At 39.6% G+C, this 17,833-nt stretch overlaps 1 protein-coding gene across 3 annotated transcripts in view; it reads left to right on the top strand.

The window, feature by feature from the left end:
- kiaa0319l (KIAA0319-like ortholog) overlaps positions 1-17,833 on the top strand; it is a 36,187-nt gene that overhangs the window by 6,102 nt on the left and 12,252 nt on the right. For all 3 annotated transcript variants that reach the window (XR_266287.4, XM_019350619.2, XM_005452749.4), the window contains 12 exons: positions 2,831-3,005; positions 3,978-4,086; positions 8,373-8,641; positions 8,825-8,911; positions 9,370-9,616; positions 12,612-12,710; positions 13,143-13,240; positions 13,375-13,462; positions 15,820-15,912; positions 16,071-16,203; positions 17,415-17,520; positions 17,643-17,765. Coding sequence is in view for 2 of the 3 variants with exons in the window: in XM_019350619.2 (XP_019206164.1) it covers positions 3,993-4,086; positions 8,373-8,641; positions 8,825-8,911; positions 9,370-9,616; positions 12,612-12,710; positions 13,143-13,240; positions 13,375-13,462; positions 15,820-15,912; positions 16,071-16,203; positions 17,415-17,520; positions 17,643-17,765 (1,437 nt within the window). In the remaining variant the exon portion in view is untranslated. The remainder of the gene's footprint in view (positions 1-2,830; positions 3,006-3,977; positions 4,087-8,372; positions 8,642-8,824; positions 8,912-9,369; positions 9,617-12,611; positions 12,711-13,142; positions 13,241-13,374; positions 13,463-15,819; positions 15,913-16,070; positions 16,204-17,414; positions 17,521-17,642; positions 17,766-17,833) is intronic.

The following is a 17,833-nucleotide window of genomic DNA, read 5'->3' as shown; positions in this document are numbered from 1 at the left end:
AACTTCACGTCCATGTTTCCCTTGAAGCTCTGCTCATCTGTTATCATCTGATATGCACACAGAGGTCATTGCAGTGGTGGAGGTGCAGTAATTTTTATATATTTTACAGACAAGAACATCAGAGTACAAGATTAGGCTTTCATAACTGAACATTTTGTACCTACTCAGGATATCACAGTGGTGATACTGCTGTGGTTTCCTTATAGAAATGTTAAGGAAATTAGTTTTAAAGTTGTCGCACTGTCTTGACACTAGCAATAGACACAAAAGTTGATAAAAGAAAGTATCATTACGTTCAGCCCTGATGTTCCCAACATATCTGAAGATAACTGTGTAGTGTTTCAGTGTGCTACCGTTCATGCTTAACCTTACTTTTACTATTTCTGCTGCAATAACCTAAAGGGAACCATGTGTACTAACCCAGCGGTTAAGTATTGTGCATTCTCAGATTTTTATCTTTGCATCAGACGAAAACCACAGAACCTGAACAACATGAGGTTAACACCTTCCCTTCGAGCAGCACAGTAATCGGAGTCTTGCCTCGTTTTTGGTGACTCAATTAGTAATTACTCTGGAGGTAAACATGAAACCAAAAGCTTCCTCCTCACACTTCCTGCACAAGTGGATATTAAAGATTAGGAGTTACTGAGGGGTCCCGAAGGCCTGTGACTAAGGGTATTTGTAGCTTGAATTTTGGGTCATGATTTTGTTCTTTTTTTTACAACAGGAGGGCATGCTATGAAGCAAGATTACTGGCTTACCAAGCTACGTCAAGTTTAAAGTCAGAGTTGTCTGTCTCTTCTTTTACCTGGTTAAGTCACCATGGTAACTTATGCTGAACACATGACCTAGTAAGGAGCAGGTTATGCTTTGACTTTCACTTTAGAATCAGCTTGAAATGCCACATTTATGCTTAATCTTTTGTTTGCAACATGATTTCGAAGCAGCGCAGATTCTCTGCTGGGGTGACTGTGTTTTATATGTGCAGCCTTTTAAGACGTACCTTACTAATGCCACTGAATCAAGCTCAAATTGTCACGGGAAGGCGCATGTGTTAAATGTTTTTATTCTCAAATCTAATCTGCTGTTAAGTCTCTGTTACACTTCTGTAACTGCAGTTACTAGAACAACAGCACACATACCAAGAATACCTATCCAATCAGTAACATTAATTTGAATTAATGTTCACTGAATTTCCTTGATCTGCCAACAAAACAACGCGATTTCCACATCTCCTTCCTTATGCTGTGGGACAGCAACACTTAATGTTTAGCTATAACCAGTTTAAAGCAAAACAGAGAGAGCACTCAGTGATCAAATAATTAACTTGAATTAAAATATTGACATTACTACTCTAATATTAGTGATTTTATGCAGCATTAGGCTATTGCCTTCAATGAAACTTTGTTGCATAATTTTTAATCCCCTTTTATCACTATCTTCATCTGAGAAATTGTCTGAATGGAGTAGGTGGCACTCAGGGATCATTTTGTATGGAAGAAGAATCCAGAATCATACATCATTATTGGAAATAAATAAATAATGTGCTTAGTGCCAGTTTAGTCAGTACCTGAAGAATTTTTAAATATTACAACTTCCACTAGACTGGCAGAATTTAACCAGGCTTTGGGAGCACTACATGACATCACAGTACGAGATGATGCAACAGCAATTTGTCTCTCTTTAAAGAATTGTTTTAACCCTACGTGTTTCTCTGTCCTAATCATAGATTACCATATGATACCTTGTTTTTATATATCTGGTGTTAATACCTTTTAATGTATTGTACTGATGAAATTGTCTCTCAGAAAAGATCAATGTGATTTCTGCAGGTTGTTGGTTTAGACGGGTCCTAAATGAAGAAAACGACAAAAAAAATGTCTGTTGTTCCAAATAACAAGACCTTTTATCACTTACAATCCTCTTTAGTTAACAAACTGGATTCTTTGACTTTGTTCTTCAAAAAGTATAAATAAAAATCTGTATAGTTCAACATGATTCAGGCCTCTGTAGCCTCCCTGGAATTGAGCAACCTTTTCTTGGCCTGAGTTGAACAACAAATGACCAGTGAGAGGGCCAGTGAAGACTCTAGTCATGCACTAAACTTTTCCCCCTTTTGGCATGAAGCAATTTTCTAGTTATTCCCAGATATTAACCAGTGTCTACTTTCATGTTGCTAAAGATTTGCATAACTCATAATGTTATCAAGTCTGCCTTCAGGCATACAGGAGTAAAGACCTGTTGTATAACTTCAGAAATTTGTTTATGATTCATTTTCCTGTTTTAATTCTGCATAGTTACAAGGACATAGCCCAAAACTGTGTGAATCATTTTACACCTCCTTAAGTGTTGCTGTCAACAGGATATTGACAGAATTGCTGTGTTAGTTACACCCTCAAACTGATGACAGACAGAAAGAGGCAGACAGAAAATTCCTAGTAAGTGAAATCTGTTGTGTATTTATGGCCTTAAATTTGTGGCTTGTTCGTCTGTTCTCTTTTGCAGAAAAGGCCAAAAACAATGAAAAGTCCATACAGTTTCAGTGAAGGTGCCTTTTCTTTAGTTTCTCAGCACAGTATCTCTGGGTAAACAGTCTCATTTTCATTAGCTTTTCTTATCAGATTTAGAAATTACAGACTTAAAATTCTTCATTGTGCTCCTCTAAAAAGCTGAGGCAGTGTTGGACATAAGCAATCAAAGAAGAGAAGACACAAGACCTGAATAATTTAGAATGCAGATGAAATTTCAGAATATGTAATCGTGTATGTCCACATCCATGTCATGTGAAAGATATTGAATGATTAACAGCTGAATTCATTTCTCTTTCTAGCCTAGTGTTGGAGCAGCTGAGCCTGTGAAGGCCCCTGAGGCGGCCATGTTGGATCTCTTCGTCAGAGTGCTGGTGTTGGCCCGTCTTCACCTGTCACCTCACAGCACCTTGCTGCCAACCTAACTCCTCACTCCTTTCTTCCTTCACCTTTCTTCCACTGCTGGATTGGGGGAAAGGTAAATCTGACAGTTTTTGGTTTCTTTTGGGTTGTTTGGAGCTATACTTGTTTTGTTTTTTTGTTTGTTTGCTGGGGGTTTTTTTTCTTAGATAACTGTTGACTATATTTGTGATTCTGGTTCTGTATTGATTTGGGCAAACATAGTGAGTCAGACATCAGCTCTTGTCTAAAGATAAAAAAGAGAAGAAACTTGGGAAATTACTGTGCTACATTAGCAAATTAAATAGAAAACACCAAAAATGTGGAGTCCAGTGAATCAAAATCTTTGTAGTTGTATTGTCAGCAGAGCTGAAACAGATGTTGGACTAAGCATTCAGCTGTATGTGCAGTTAGTGGTGCAGAGGGCAGTCTGAATCCATTAAATAGCCTTATCCATTCAGCACAGTTATTTGGATGACCTCTGCGTCAGCTGCTTAGAGGAATCCAAACAGTGAGTTGCACTTAATTGATGATTATACAATGATTAATTATCTTGTCAAATAAAACAGATACATAGTAACAACTGTTAGCAGTTCAGTATTTAGGCCACAGAACTTTAGACAAATGTGCAGGATTATACCACAAGCAAGCATTTCACCTTTGGAAAATCACAAAGAACAAGAACAAAATCAATGTGATAAGGTGATAAGGTCATTTAAAATGGCAACAGTGTGAGCGTTGGATTTGGGAATTAAAAAAGTTGAGGTATATCCACTGGATACAATGAAAAGGCTATAATTTACCTTTTTAAAATAAAAAGAGTGATTTTATTTATCCCACACTGTCTGACAAAATCCAGTATACTCTTTCAACTTGAAAGAGTATACTTTAATGGAGTACAACCCTCCATTAAAGCTGTGAAATGATAAATGATGGAGTAAAAATTAAAAAGCATAGACATTTGACCAAAATTCTTTGTTTTGTGGGAGTCAACCATGTTAGCGTATGCACTGTCTGAGCTGCATTTAACTCTTCCTCTGTCTGCTTCGCAGGTCCTTGTAGAAAATGTCCTATGCACACCACAAGCTGCTCACCTGGTGTTTACCTCACCTCCTCCTCCTACCGCTGACCTACCTCTGGCTCCTGGCTCTTCCCACAGGTAAAATAAACCAAACATCACCCTGGACTCAAAAAGCACATGGCGTGACACTGATAAAGAGAAACATGTGTGCGTGTTTCGCTTCCAGCACTCATCTTTACACGCCTTTGATTACTCAGGGTGGGTCTACATCCTTCTTAGTGTTATTATGATGTTAGGGTACTTTTAGCTTGGTTGGTGTTTACTGTCTCTGTAATTTTAGGCTGAGAGATGGACGACTGTTGGCATCCCTGCTGTGTGAGTTCTTTCTGATGCCACTCTGCTCAGTGGGTTACAGTGTGAAAGAGGACAATAGAGGCTCTGTGAGTAGACATAGTGTGTGTGTGTGTTGAGTGGTGGGAGACAGAAGAAAAGAGGACGAGGGGTAGGATGACTAAACAGAGGCCAAAGGGGGGTCCTTCCTTTCTCAGACAAACCACAGAGCCTTTGTGTGTTTTCATATGAGGTAAAATCCGTTTTTTCCAGACTTGAGTTACACTGATGCACCACAAAGTCACCCTTGCCTCCCGTGTTGCTATGGTAGCAGTAGTTGCCGGTTGCTGTAGCAGGGTCTGATATGATCTGATGAACTGTGTTTTTGTTTGTTTTTGCTTTTGATGCTACCGTAATATATTAATAGACATGCCAAGCTTTCACTCAGTCAGTGCACACTCAGCTGAATGTTATCTTATAAACATCTAGAAACACTGTTTCCTGTTTTTGCAGAACACCGGATTTTAGAAAAGGGTAGTTATTATAGTTCTCAGCATTTTATGAATGTGCTTTATTTTTTTCACAAAAGGTCCTGTTACCTTTAGGTGTTTTACATTCTTTAATTACCTCTATATATGACAGTTTTCATTGTAAGTGGTGGAGTAAAAAAAAAAAAAAAGGCATCTAACTCAAATGATCAACCAGTGTTATTTGCACATAGTGGGCATTCTTGGCAAAGAACCAAATTTAAATTGTCTCAACAATATATCACTTTGTTACTAGATAATTAAATGGATACTTTGATCCCACAAAGAAAATTGTTTTGTTACAGCAGCGTGATAAAGAGTAAAAATGGTACAGTCTATAGTAAAAAAGTGAATAATACAGATAAAATAGTGCCACTGGATGACCTTATAATATGAGATAATACAAATACAACAGTGATTAAAAACAAAAAAAAAAAGTATAAATGAAGTTAGTTAAAAGTAGAAAAAGTAAGACTGACATTGTGTAAGAGGGAAGTGGAAATTGCATTAATAAATAATATGTACACTAAAAATCTAAAAACAGAAGCGAACACTAGAAGCCTGATGCAACTGGGGGGAAAAAAGGGCCAAGGTATGCCAAATGACACAAAAACTGAACTGTAAATCAGTGACAACAAGTCTCATGGAGTGATAAATCCAAATTTGACACTTTTGGTTCAAATTGCCATCAGGATTTACAACGTAGGTCAAGAGAGAGGTACAACACCCATCTGTGGAACACAAGGGTGTGTCATGATTTGTGGCTGCATTTCTGCCAGTGATGCTGGGGACCTAGATTTTGTTCTGACATGCAGTACCATCTGGAAAGCATCTGATTGACAACTGCTTCATTTTTTAGCATGACAAGGATCGTAAACACACTGCTAATGTTGTCAAATACATAGACTGGCCTACCCGGTGCAATTGAACAACAGGCAGCCAAAATCCAAAAGAGTTTTGAATGACCTTCAAGAAGTCTGGAGTACTATTCCTGAAGACAAGTTAAAGAAATCACGAGAAAACCTGCCTAACAGAGTTCATGCTGTGTTGAAGAATAAATGTGGGCATTCTAAATATTGACTTTCAATCTCAAAAGAATTGTACAAACTGTTTTTGCCTCATATACTTTATTTTCATACTTTTGCACAGTACTGTAGATTCTCTGCTGAAGGAATCCATTAAGGTGTAGCATACTAACACCACTGAATGAAGCCTGGTCATCACAAACTGTATGTGTTGCATTTTTCACTGGAAATTGCAGTTAGTAATGGAGATTGCATATCCACATGCTTTTATTCTTGGCCCTAATCAACCATTTGAAAATTGGTCAGTCTATTTGAAAGCTGGTTACCAGGAATATTCAATCACTAAAAATGATTTCACTTTAATCTGGCTGCAAACTAAAGTGATTTCCATGTCTTCGTCATTGGGCTGTGGGACTGTGTAAGACCTGAGCACACAGCGTAATCTGTAATACTTAAAAAATGATCTAGTTTAAATTTTCAGACCTCTAATGTGCACCTGGCTGCCACATTAGAAGTACATGGCAGCATCTTTTACGTAAGCACACACAGCCTGAAGCGGAAAGCCTGGCTTAACAAAGAAAGTTGATTAGCTTAAGCCATCCACTGCAAAGAGAGCCTGACTGTGTTGAATTTGCAGCTTAGTGCACTGCTCAGAATCAAAATCTTATGGACCGTAACTTTTAAAATGCCAGCTGGTGTGAACATGAGCCTTAAAAGCATCAGAGAAGATAGCATTAAACACAGCGTGTAACAAAAGCAAATTTAGTGATATAGACATTCACATTAAGTGTGCGCAGTTGACCTCAGTAAATAGGAGCAGGTTTGAATTATGTCTTTGAGTGGTGTGCCTCGAAATATTTCTTGTATATCACAAATATATTTTGGTATGGTACGGGACTGCTCATGAGTGTTTACTGAATAAGATCAGTGACAGAAAAACATTTAGTTGTCTCTTTATCGTGTGTTGTACTCTGCAGGCGGAGGCTTATAAACAGAGGCCACTAAGCATAGTACAGTAACCACTTTTTGTGCTTTATTCATTAACAAACCTTTGCAGAGGAATGCTGTGGGTTGCAGATAAATTACACAAGCGTGTATGTGTGTGTTTGATCTGCTGCAGCAGTGAAAAACTTACAAGACAAGATTTAAAAAGCATTTTTATTATGTTGTATTGCTGCTTTCTTAGTTCACAGTGACTTAGCTGTACCATTTTCATTGCTCATTTGGCCTCTTTGTGCTGGTGACATATAAATTCCCTTTGCTCCCTCTCTTACTTTAACAGTCTGTGGTATTTTAAGGGTTGTGCCCTTTTATTGTACCTGGCTGCACAGTAAACTGCTTGTCAACGATAATGGATGGACACACACACACACACACACACACACACACACACACACACACACACACACACACACACAGAGACAGGGCAGCTAATCAGCTCACCGTGTTGCTGATATTAGTCTGATAATGTCTGGCTCAGAGGGCAGACTTTAGTTTGTACTGAACACTGTGCTTTGGTTTTTAATCAGCGTCCTGTTTTGTCAGGGAAAATCCGCACTTCCTCTCTCTGCTGTTGCCTTGGCTGGCTCCTCAAACTGCTGCCTGTCGACTTTTCTGAGAAATGTTCAGTCAAAGCTGAATCTGAAAGTCTCAGTAGCTGTGGCTGGAAGCCATTTCCTTTTTCCCTTTTTTAACAATGCTGTTGTTGTCATAAACATGTGAAATGGTGAAAAGACTAGGGGTAGCCTCATGATGTCACCTTCGATGCCATGATGATGCCGTTGATTTAATTAAAAAAAAATTTTTTTAGGAAACAATCCACCAAGGACTAGATGTCCATGAAGGTTGTTTTTTTTTTTCCAGGCTAAATTCAGTCAGCTAGCCATGGCCTTTATTAGCCCCAAACTACTTTTCCTGATCTCTTAGCAACTTGTGACAAGCTGGCTTTTCTTGTTCTTTAAGAGATGCTGTTGTTCACCTATATTGTACTGAAAGGTGAAGCGATTTCATCATTTCTGCTGTCCCTGTTGGTTGTATAATAATGTTTGGGCTAAAACAAAGCTTTCTTCAGCCTTCATTTCTGTGTCTTTCAAGAAATCAGGTTCAGATTTACATATTCGGTTTCTCTGTGGTATTTTCGATTGGCATAGTGGTGTAATGATTAGCACAGTTGCTTCAGAGAGGTCTTTTCCCCTGAAGCTTGCAGAAAGGTATGGACATATTGGATGATTTCTGTCCCGCTAGGTTAAAACTGTGATATATCAATCCAGGGTCAATAGGGACAGGATAAGTGGTGAAGATAATTAGGGACGTCCTTTCAATTTGCAGAGGTGTTGTTTTTTTGTATGTTACGAGAGGTTGTCTTATTACCTTTCCTTTTTAAACCAAATGTCATCTTCTTTTCTGCTAAGTCATTTCCAGAATGTATCTGCAGTGAAACCTTCAGTTGGTGTTTCAGAAGAATTTATCTTCTTTCCTCAGTCCGATTTTGAACATGGGTACAGTCCATCATAGATCTTGACTTCCTTCTGTCCCGGTCCAGGTGTGTCAGCAAATCACTGCCGGGTCACCGGTGGAGTTCTGGGCATCCATTGGAGCAGCATCATAAGCCTGGGCTGGTACCCTCTGGCAGATGGGAGAGCCGGAGCGAGGTGTTGGGAGTTCTGCTGCCTGGAGCCAAAGTGCAATGCTGTTTGGAGTCTCGGCGGTCGCTGTGTGTTTCTTAGCTGCTCGCGTGAAGGAGGCTGCCCCATCTCCATCCTGCCTCAGCCCCACGAGGAGTCCCTCGGTCTCCTGCAGCTGCTCTCCAAGGTATGGTTGTAAAAGAAGAGATTGTCTGTTCTAAGAAAACTGCATCTGTCTGCCTTTTTTGGATGATTCAGTCATTGTTTGTGATACTGCTATCAGATGAGAATTTTTTTTATTTTTTTATTTTTTAAAGACGATTAGGGAACTTTTATCTAAATGCCACTGTTTTTGTAACTTCACTTTAAGGTCCCTGTCAGTGTGAGGCGGAGAGCGATTCGCCGTGCACCACCTACAGGAAGCCACAGAATACACAAAAGACTCCATATCCGCTCGGTAACGTGACAGAAAACTGATGTGAAAAAGTTTTCATAGGGCTCAATGCAGTTCTACACAGCTGCATTTTCTGATTTCAGTAGAACATTTTCAAATTTCCAAATACATTTGGAGATGCTTTTCTTATTCTGTGAAAACTGTTATTTGCACACAGGTACAATTTCAATGAGAGAAAATGTTAAAATAAGTACATAGTTTTTTTTCCTCCATTAAAATTACTAGCTAATGCACTCTCAGTTTTATAAAGCAGGCCATTCCTCCTACTCTTTTGACTTTTCACATTTCTACCCTCTTCCCTGCAGTCACACTTATTGGTTAATTTGAATGATACATACATATCTGCAGATATTAACCCATACATTTTTCATGTGGTTCCTCAAATCTCCCCAATTTCAGACACAGATCTGCTCTTTGGATTTCTGACTTTATTACCTGATGTTTTTAATTTCTGCCTACAGGGAAGCTCCAACACAGATGCAGCTCAGCCAACATCAGCAGCACCCAGCACCATCGCTTTCATCCAAGTCACCCAAAAGAACATCAGCCAGATAATGAACGGGAGTTCAGGCATGCCTCCTGCTCCGTCGCTGCAGAACTCAACAATCAACGGCGCCGTTGATGCTGCTGCGCCGTCTTCCAATGACAGCGATGTCAGCACGCCCACAGCAGCTTCTTCGACCATCAACACAACCCCGACACAGCCCGGTAAGTGAGGAATCTGTGGGTGGCAGTGGGTGTCACGTCCCCTGACAGCCATCGCCTATTTTCAGCTTGTTCAGTAATATGTCTTCATGTATTAACTATGAATTAATTAATAATGTAACAGTACTGAACTGGTGTGAAGACAGAAGAAGATTCCTCTTCTAAATTTGGTTTCAGCTTTCAGCTTGCATATTTCAGTCTCACATACTCATAATGTACAGAAGACACTTCACCGTCCTGTTAGAAATAGTTTAACAGAATGCAACTGTTTACTTTGCCCACACATTTTATGGCAGACTGCTCACATGTTATTTTTCCCAGATGAAATCAGTGTGCTCTGTGGGTGTGAAGCCGAATGAGAGTAAGCTGGAGGAATGTGTTTTGAGAGAGCGGGTTTCTACAGACAGGACTAACTCGTATGATCAGTCTGTCCTCCCTACAGAACCGTCTCTGTAGAGAAACTGGAAAAAGAGCAACAAACAAATCTCTGCATGTCCACACTGAGAAAGCCTTTTGACTTTAACAATAGAACTGCTACACCTTCAATGCAGCCTGTGGTTTTATAGCCACAGTCACAGTTTATTTGAAATTCATAGTAGTTACACTTTTACACAGTCAGTTTATTATTACTGGAGAAAACTAGCAAAACATTTTTGAAAATTGATATTATAAACTCTCCAATTCCCCTGGAGGAGCTTTAAAACATCTGAAGAAATCATCCTGATGATGCCATCAGAGTTGGGAAAAAAAAGTTTTAAATAAAAAGCCTGTTCTCCAAACTGGGCCGGTGGATTGAAGGGCAGAGGTGTTTACCAGGCAGGGAACATCTAGCACTAGGGTTCGTAATGCTTGGCCTGGGGGCAAATGGCAGCTTTTGGTAAATCTTTGTGTGCCCCGCGGGCATAACAAGGAAACATTTCACTGCTGATCATTAATTAGGGATTCTCCTGCCGTCTTTTTTCCTTGTATTTTAAATAGGGCATAAAAAAAATCTAATTCATTTACTCAAAATTGATCCTGAGTTTTCAGAAAAGATTCTCTGTGCAAATGTTGCGTGTTCATATAGTGAGTGTGCCACAAAGAAATTAAGCAGGTGGTCGGGGGAAAAAAGGGCAAATTTGCAAGAACAGAACTCTAAAAACGAGTCCGAGAGCGATATCACTTCATAGTAGTTCAACAGATATTTGACCATCCTCTATCAGGGAAACCAAACTCGCCTATTTTTACGTACATCACTACGACAGGAACAAACCACAGGTTTGATTTCATTGAAATGAGTCATCCTCAGAGTGTGCAGGAACTGTCAGCATGTCACAAAGTTGGACCTTTTTTCCTTTACTTTTCAGATTAACAGCTTTTAGCTCATCTGGTTAAAGGATCAGTGAGCTTGTGCAATGGTGATGCATCTACTATTTATCTGTCCACAGTTCACAAAAATTGCAGGCCTAAGACCTAATGGGTCTTCATCCAGATGTTTTACTCAGGGTCAATAGATGTTCATTAGTTTGTGCATTAGAGCTAACCACTGTTTTATGCCACTGTATCAGACCAAATGCAGAATACAATAATTTATTTTCTTAGGGAAAGAAAGTTTCAGAGTCAGTTTTAGTCTTTAGAGTCAACAGATGTAACAAACTGACACTCGTTGAGTTGAAATGGCAAACAGTAGCCGATATGCACATTCAGTTCAGATATTACAACTGCTTTTGAGTCTAATGTTTTTATTTGTCATGCTTAACTCCAATATTCACCCTCCTTTTAGTTCTGTATGTGGTCTCCATCTGCTCTCGGGGAAATCTTTGTATCTTAAACTGCTAAATGCTCCAGTCTGTTCAGCAGCGAGTTAATCGGCTCGTTAATCTTTGTGCACTTGGTGTTTTGTGTACAGTTAGTGTAGACAGTTTTGTCTCTGCCTGCTGCTTCTGCAGCGGTTACTGCTGTCAGCATTAAGAGCAAATTGAAATGAAGACAAAGACAATGAAATGATTAATAAAGCTGTCAGAAGCTGCGCAGCCTGTGTATCGCTGTGAGCTGTGCCTGTGACATCTGCTTATCGGCCTCATTGTAGATATCTAATTATTGATAATAGCAGCTTAAACCGTTGTAAACAGTAGATAATACTTATTTATGTCGTCTATGGTAGATGTGTAAACTCACATATATTCATCTCTTCCTTTAAAGTGACTGAGTGCAGTCCAAATCACTCAGGAAGTAACAAAGGAGGGACGTTCATCTATATTTGATCTATATTTTGATGTTAAAACTACAAATACATGCCAATGTTACAGTATTGTTTGCTCTGTTTGAGCTGTTAGCAAATCACATTGAGAATATTTTAATGGATTTGTTTTTTTTAAGTGGGTAAATGTAAAAATGTATTATTTTTTTAAAAAAAAGAAGGTAATTTTACCCTGTTGCCAGGTGGTTTCTAGGCAATGTGATGAAAACTTGTCATGTGCAGTTTTTTGTGTGGATTTTGTGGATATAAATATGATTCTATTGTCGTGAAATAAAAATGATCCCGTCCTTTGTGTAAAGTGTTACAGGTGCATCATGTAGTAATATCTGTTGCATATAAGAACCTCCAGGGTTCTAAGGTGTGCCCGAGTGCCAGTTCAGGTTGCTTAACCACTGGTTAGAGGGGTTCACGGTCAAAGAAACAAACCAACACATACACAAATAAAGTTTGTTTTGCAAGAAAGAACAGATACAGATACAATTTATTTTTTTAACTCCTTTTTGCATGAAAAAATGTTTGGAAACCATAATTAATGACGTTAGAACATTATTAGAATATTTGTTACAACACAGAAAGAGCCAATGGAAAAAACATTCCTGTATAACATAAAACTGACCCCACTTGGGCATTTCTGTCACCAGTACTGGTTGGTTGCTTGAGGGTTAATTCTATCCATTTCACTATTCAGTTTATAATTAAATGTAAGGTTTTCGATTAAATAACTGTTTTTTGTGTTAAATGTTCTGTTTTCTATCACAGTGAGGGAGCTGGTGGTATCAGCAGGAGAGAGTGTGGAGGTAACGCTGCCCCGCAGTGAGGTCGAACTTAACGCCTTTGTGGTCCCAACGCCCCCAAATGGTGAGACCAATGGAACGTTGTATGAAATCATGCAGTTTATTACCTTCATTTCATCAGTTTCCTGACACCTGAGGAGTAATTAATGTGTAGGAGGAGCTAATTATGCATGGAGTGGATTTTTCTATGTGTACCACTTACTAATTATTAATAAACTGTGCGTTATTTGTGCTGTTCAGTAATGCATGGACTAAACTGCGCTTGACCTGAGTCTTAATCATTTTGTACGTCATGCTGAACGCTTGTCAGAGAATTTCAAATCCATCCTGAAAAAGATTATAGAGTTCAGAAGAGGAACCCACATCATGAGTCTGTTAATCCCTTGAGCCCTCCTTAACATGCTGCAGTGTAAAAACTTTGTATCTAGTAGATTTTATTTGAATGCATACATTTTTATTACACTTGGGTATATATTTTATGTATTTTTCTCTACAGGGACAAACTATGCATTTGACTGGCGTCTAAAAACTCATCCCAAAGATTACAGCGGGGAGATGGAGGGGAAGCACAGCAAAACTCTGAAACTCAGCAAGGTACAGATCACAGTTTCATGTTCATGTTTTGTTATAAATAAAATCATGCAGGTGGCACTCTGTTGACCATGTAACCAAAAAGGATCACTTCTTCTTTCTGGTTGACTCGATTCGCTCTCTTTGGGTCTCCTCAGCTGACCGTGGGCCTGTACGAGTTTGAGGTGACAGTGGATGGGGAGGGCGCCCACGGAGAAGGTTACGTTAATGTTACAGTCAAACCAGGTATGAAAACTCATATTAAAGTTACATCTTTATTTAGATATTAATAAAACTTTAATAAGTTTCACTGTTTATGTGTCAGCAAAAATTCAGTTTGTTTGTAGACGTTGTATTCGAAACACTTGATGAAATTACAAAAACACTACTATTTCTCTCTGTTTCACAAATTCCTGTTTATGAAACTTTAGTTCCTGTCATGGCTCCTGATTTAGCTTCTTTTTACACTTGTTCTCAGTGGAATATTTATGATTTACATTTTTTTTTTTCTCAGTAATATCATTTTGTAAGACTTTGAGGTCTCTCCCTCCAGTTTATGAAGCGACTGTTCATTCTACTTTCTTAACCACCTTATAAACTCAAGGTCACGTGAGGACTGAAGCCAGCTGTCGCAGAGTAAAAGGCAGGGAGCATGTAGTGTTCACACCCACGGGCAGTTTAGATTTACCAGTTAAGCTAACGAGCATGTCGCAGGCACTGGAAGAACGTGACACCGCCACACCAGCTCATCACTGTGCAGCTGCTGTAAATCACAAATTAGAAACGGTATCAAATAAAGCTACACAGGAGAGCGATGTTTTAATGCCAACGATTTTATGTATTAGTTGCAAAATTATGCAGTGCTGTTAAAGTGTGTGGAAAATTAACTCTCTTCTGTAACACCAAAACATTTTTTTTTTTCATATAAACAGCTCTCAGCAAGTGATAATTCACAGCAGGCGCGTTCTCACTCCTGTAAATTAATCTTTTGTGTGTGGTGCTGCAGAGCAGTGTGTGGTTTGAGTGGGCGAGTGTGACTACACCAATCAGGACAATTCACTTTTACCTGTGCTACCCTCACACACCACAGCAGGTTAATATTACTGTTAATGTAATTGTTTACTGTGTCAGACGCATGCTCACGTGCACCTCCATGTGGTGACGTGTAGAAAGTTTGTGGTGTGAAACCCATAGACTGTATACACTGATCATGCATAACATTATGACCACTGATAGGTGAAGTGAACACTGATGATCTCTTTACCATGGCACCTTTTAGTGGGTGGGATATATTAAGGAGGAAGTGACCATTTTATGCACAAAGCTGATGTGTTAGAACCAGGAAAAATTGGAAAGAGTTTGACAAGGATCAGAACATCTCCAAAATGGCAGCTCTTCTGGGGTATTCCCGGTCTGGAGTGAACAATACCTATCAAAAGTGGTCCATGGAAGGAACAGTGGTGAACCAGCGACAGGGTCATGGGCAACCAAGGCTCACTGATGCACATGTGGATCAATCAAAGAACGAGCAAGTGTAATTCAAACTGCTATAGAAGATCATGCTGGTATCAGAATAGCCCATCAAACTGTGCATAGCTGCAGACCAGTCAGGGTTGTCCATCGGTGAAAGCCCCAAAAATATGAGACATGAGAGCATTAGAACTGGGCAATAAGCAATGGAAGGAGGTGGCTTAGTCTGATGAACCATGTCTTGATGTGGATGGCCAGGGTGTGTACACTGATTACCTGGGGAAAACCTGGCCCCATGATGCACTATAGGAAGAAGGCAAGCGGCCAGAGGCAGTGCTTTGAGCAATGTTCTGTTGGGAAACATTGGGTCCTGCCAGCCACGTGGATCTTATTTTGACACGTGCCACCTCCCTGAGTTACAGACCATGTATATCCTCAACGAATTCACGCATCAGCGGGATGTGCTGGACAAACAAGTCCAATCCACGGAGGCTCTGTTACTAACATCTTGATGCCAAATGCCACAGCACATGTTTGGGTCTAGTGCGTCCAGTGCAGCTTTTGCACATCTGCATTCGCTTCATTTTGCAACAGTGCACATTAGGACTTGGTGGAAAAACACTTGCGTGAGAGATATAAATGACCGTTCGTGTGTGCAGTAAGATTTTAATATTGATGCTGCTTTTCATAGCCATATTTGATTTGCAAATTGCATTTGCTTTTGAATTATACCAGGACTGTTTTAATGTAACCTGTTTAGTTTAGTTTAATTCATATCCATAAGTGTTCATTGTGTTTGTTTCTTTTATAAAGATTTGCAGTTGTAATGATCTGTATGTTGGATCTAATGAAGCTAAGCAGTCACGTAATGTGGTTAATCTTTTGCAGTGTTTTGAATGTACTGGTTTCCCCCCCCTTTGAAATAGTATAATTGCCAGCTAAAAAGCACTCATTAACCACTTTTTAAGGAAAAAAAAAACCTTATTGCTGGAAGACAGCCCGGCTTTTCTCCCACACATGGTTGTATTTCTGTATTTGCCAGGGTATCTTCTAACCTGTTCTTACTGCCTCAGTCACTAATGCCTAATGTGCAGCTCAGTAAGCAAGTTAAGTCCGTATTTTCCACCTGACAGAGCCACGGGTAAACAAGCCTCCTGTTGCCGTAGTTTCCCCAAAGTTCCAGGAGATCTCCTTGCCAACCAGCTCTACGGTGATAGACGGCAGCCGTGAGTCTCCCACATGATACACACACACACACACACACACACACACACACACACACACACACACACACACACACACACACACACACACATACACACATACAGTCATTTAGCACCAATTAAAGAAAGGAAGACCAAATCATCTTGTCTTCCCTTTACAGAGAGCACTGATGATGACAAGGTGGTGGCGTGGCACTGGGAAGAGGTCAAAGGCCCTCTGAGGGAGGAGAAGGTCTCTGCTGACACCCCCGTACTCACCCTCACCAGCCTTGTGCCTGGGAACTACACATTTAGGTAAACAGAAACCACACTTATCTCAGCGAGATTAGTCGTGAACTCTGAAAACGTACACCTGTTTTGCTGACGTGTTGACCTGCAGACAAATGCAGCTGAGTAAAACTGACTTTACAGATGTTACAGAGGTGTTGGGAAGCTGGAGGAAGTAATTATGCACAACCTGTGTAAGTAAACGGGAAAATCCCTAGTTTGGTGTAAAAACATTTGGATACTATAGCACATCTCTAAATACACTGAGCAACTAAAGGAAAGCTTTTTTTGTGATGTTCTTTTATTTAACTTGGAGATTAAAAAAGAAAATGAAACTTCTGTCCTTGTTAAATAAATAACAGAAAAAGCAGTCCCTTTTCAAAATAGCCGATGGATTCTTTGGGACTCAGCTTAACAAGTGCATTTTAGTTTCTCTAATATGGCCTCATTAAGTGGGCGAGTGCGTGTCCTCATAACCTACTCGTGTTTTTGAAGTGCCTCCTTCTGGATCATTTTCAGAGAGAGATTTATGATTTATTTGACAAAGTGTTCTTCTTTTGATATGCTGGCAGCAGCAAATAATAACAGTTGTGGAAGTCAGTAATAGTAATTTAGAAAAAGTGGAGGATTTCCAGCTGAGACTGAAAAAAGACTACATGGGTTTTTAATATGGTTAGAAGTGATGGAGCTAGAAACCTCTGTGTCTTCTAAATTTATACAGTGGGAAGCTTAAACGTGATGCGACCAATAAGTATAACCTCTGAGGTCAATTTTGTTAAACTGCTATTTGTTTGGGTTTATATTCGAGTTGCATATTACAGATAGCGATATTTTTTTTAAAATATAGTTGAAAAAGCAAAGAATAGACACTGAATGCTTGTTGTGTAATTGACCTGAAAGCTAAAACAAAACGAAAAAAAAAAATAGTGATGCGCTGGTTCTGAGTTAACGGCCATCATTTCACTGCTCGGCTTATCTGGGTTGACATCATAAATTTGTAGGTTTATATTTGTGCTATTTCAAATAAGGCTTGAATAAGGGCTCAAAGTCTTCAAACAACATTGTTATTTATTTATGATAAAGATGTATGTTTTCCTGGCAGAAAATTCGAGATGAATCAGAAAAAAAAGAAAAAAAGAAGCATCTTCTGTGAAATTTTGGCAAAAAGATTTTAATTTCTCCAGCACACATGTCTATGGTTGTCCCATAAATGCATCTCCATCTTCCTTTTGTATCAGTTTGACAGTAACTGACTCAGACGGCGCTACAAACTCGACGCAGGCCACGCTCTCCGTCAACAAAGCCAAGGACTATCGACCTGTGGCCAACGCTGGCCCAAACCAGGTTTGTCCTCTCTGTTGTACGATGCCCCAACCTGTAGGTGCTGCTATCACATGAAAACAAAGTAAGTAACAAAGTATGCCAAACTGCGGCAATCCTAATAACTTTCCTCTTATTTCATCCAGGTCATCCAGTTACCACGCAACTCCATCACTCTGAATGGCAACCAAAGCACTGACGACCACGATTCCCTGTCCTATGAGTGGTCCCTCAGCCCAGAGAGCAAAGACAAAGTGGTGGAGATGCAGGTACAATACTCCTCACAGCTGAATTCATGTATTTTGGGTCATTTTTCTGTGGATAAGATCATCTTAGC

This window comes from Oreochromis niloticus, linkage group LG22 (genome assembly GCF_001858045.2).
Source record: "Oreochromis niloticus isolate F11D_XX linkage group LG22, O_niloticus_UMD_NMBU, whole genome shotgun sequence".
Taxonomy (NCBI): domain Eukaryota; kingdom Metazoa; phylum Chordata; class Actinopteri; order Cichliformes; family Cichlidae; genus Oreochromis; species Oreochromis niloticus.
Note: the sequence above shows the minus strand (reverse complement) of the source record. Positions and strands in the feature narration are given on the sequence as shown.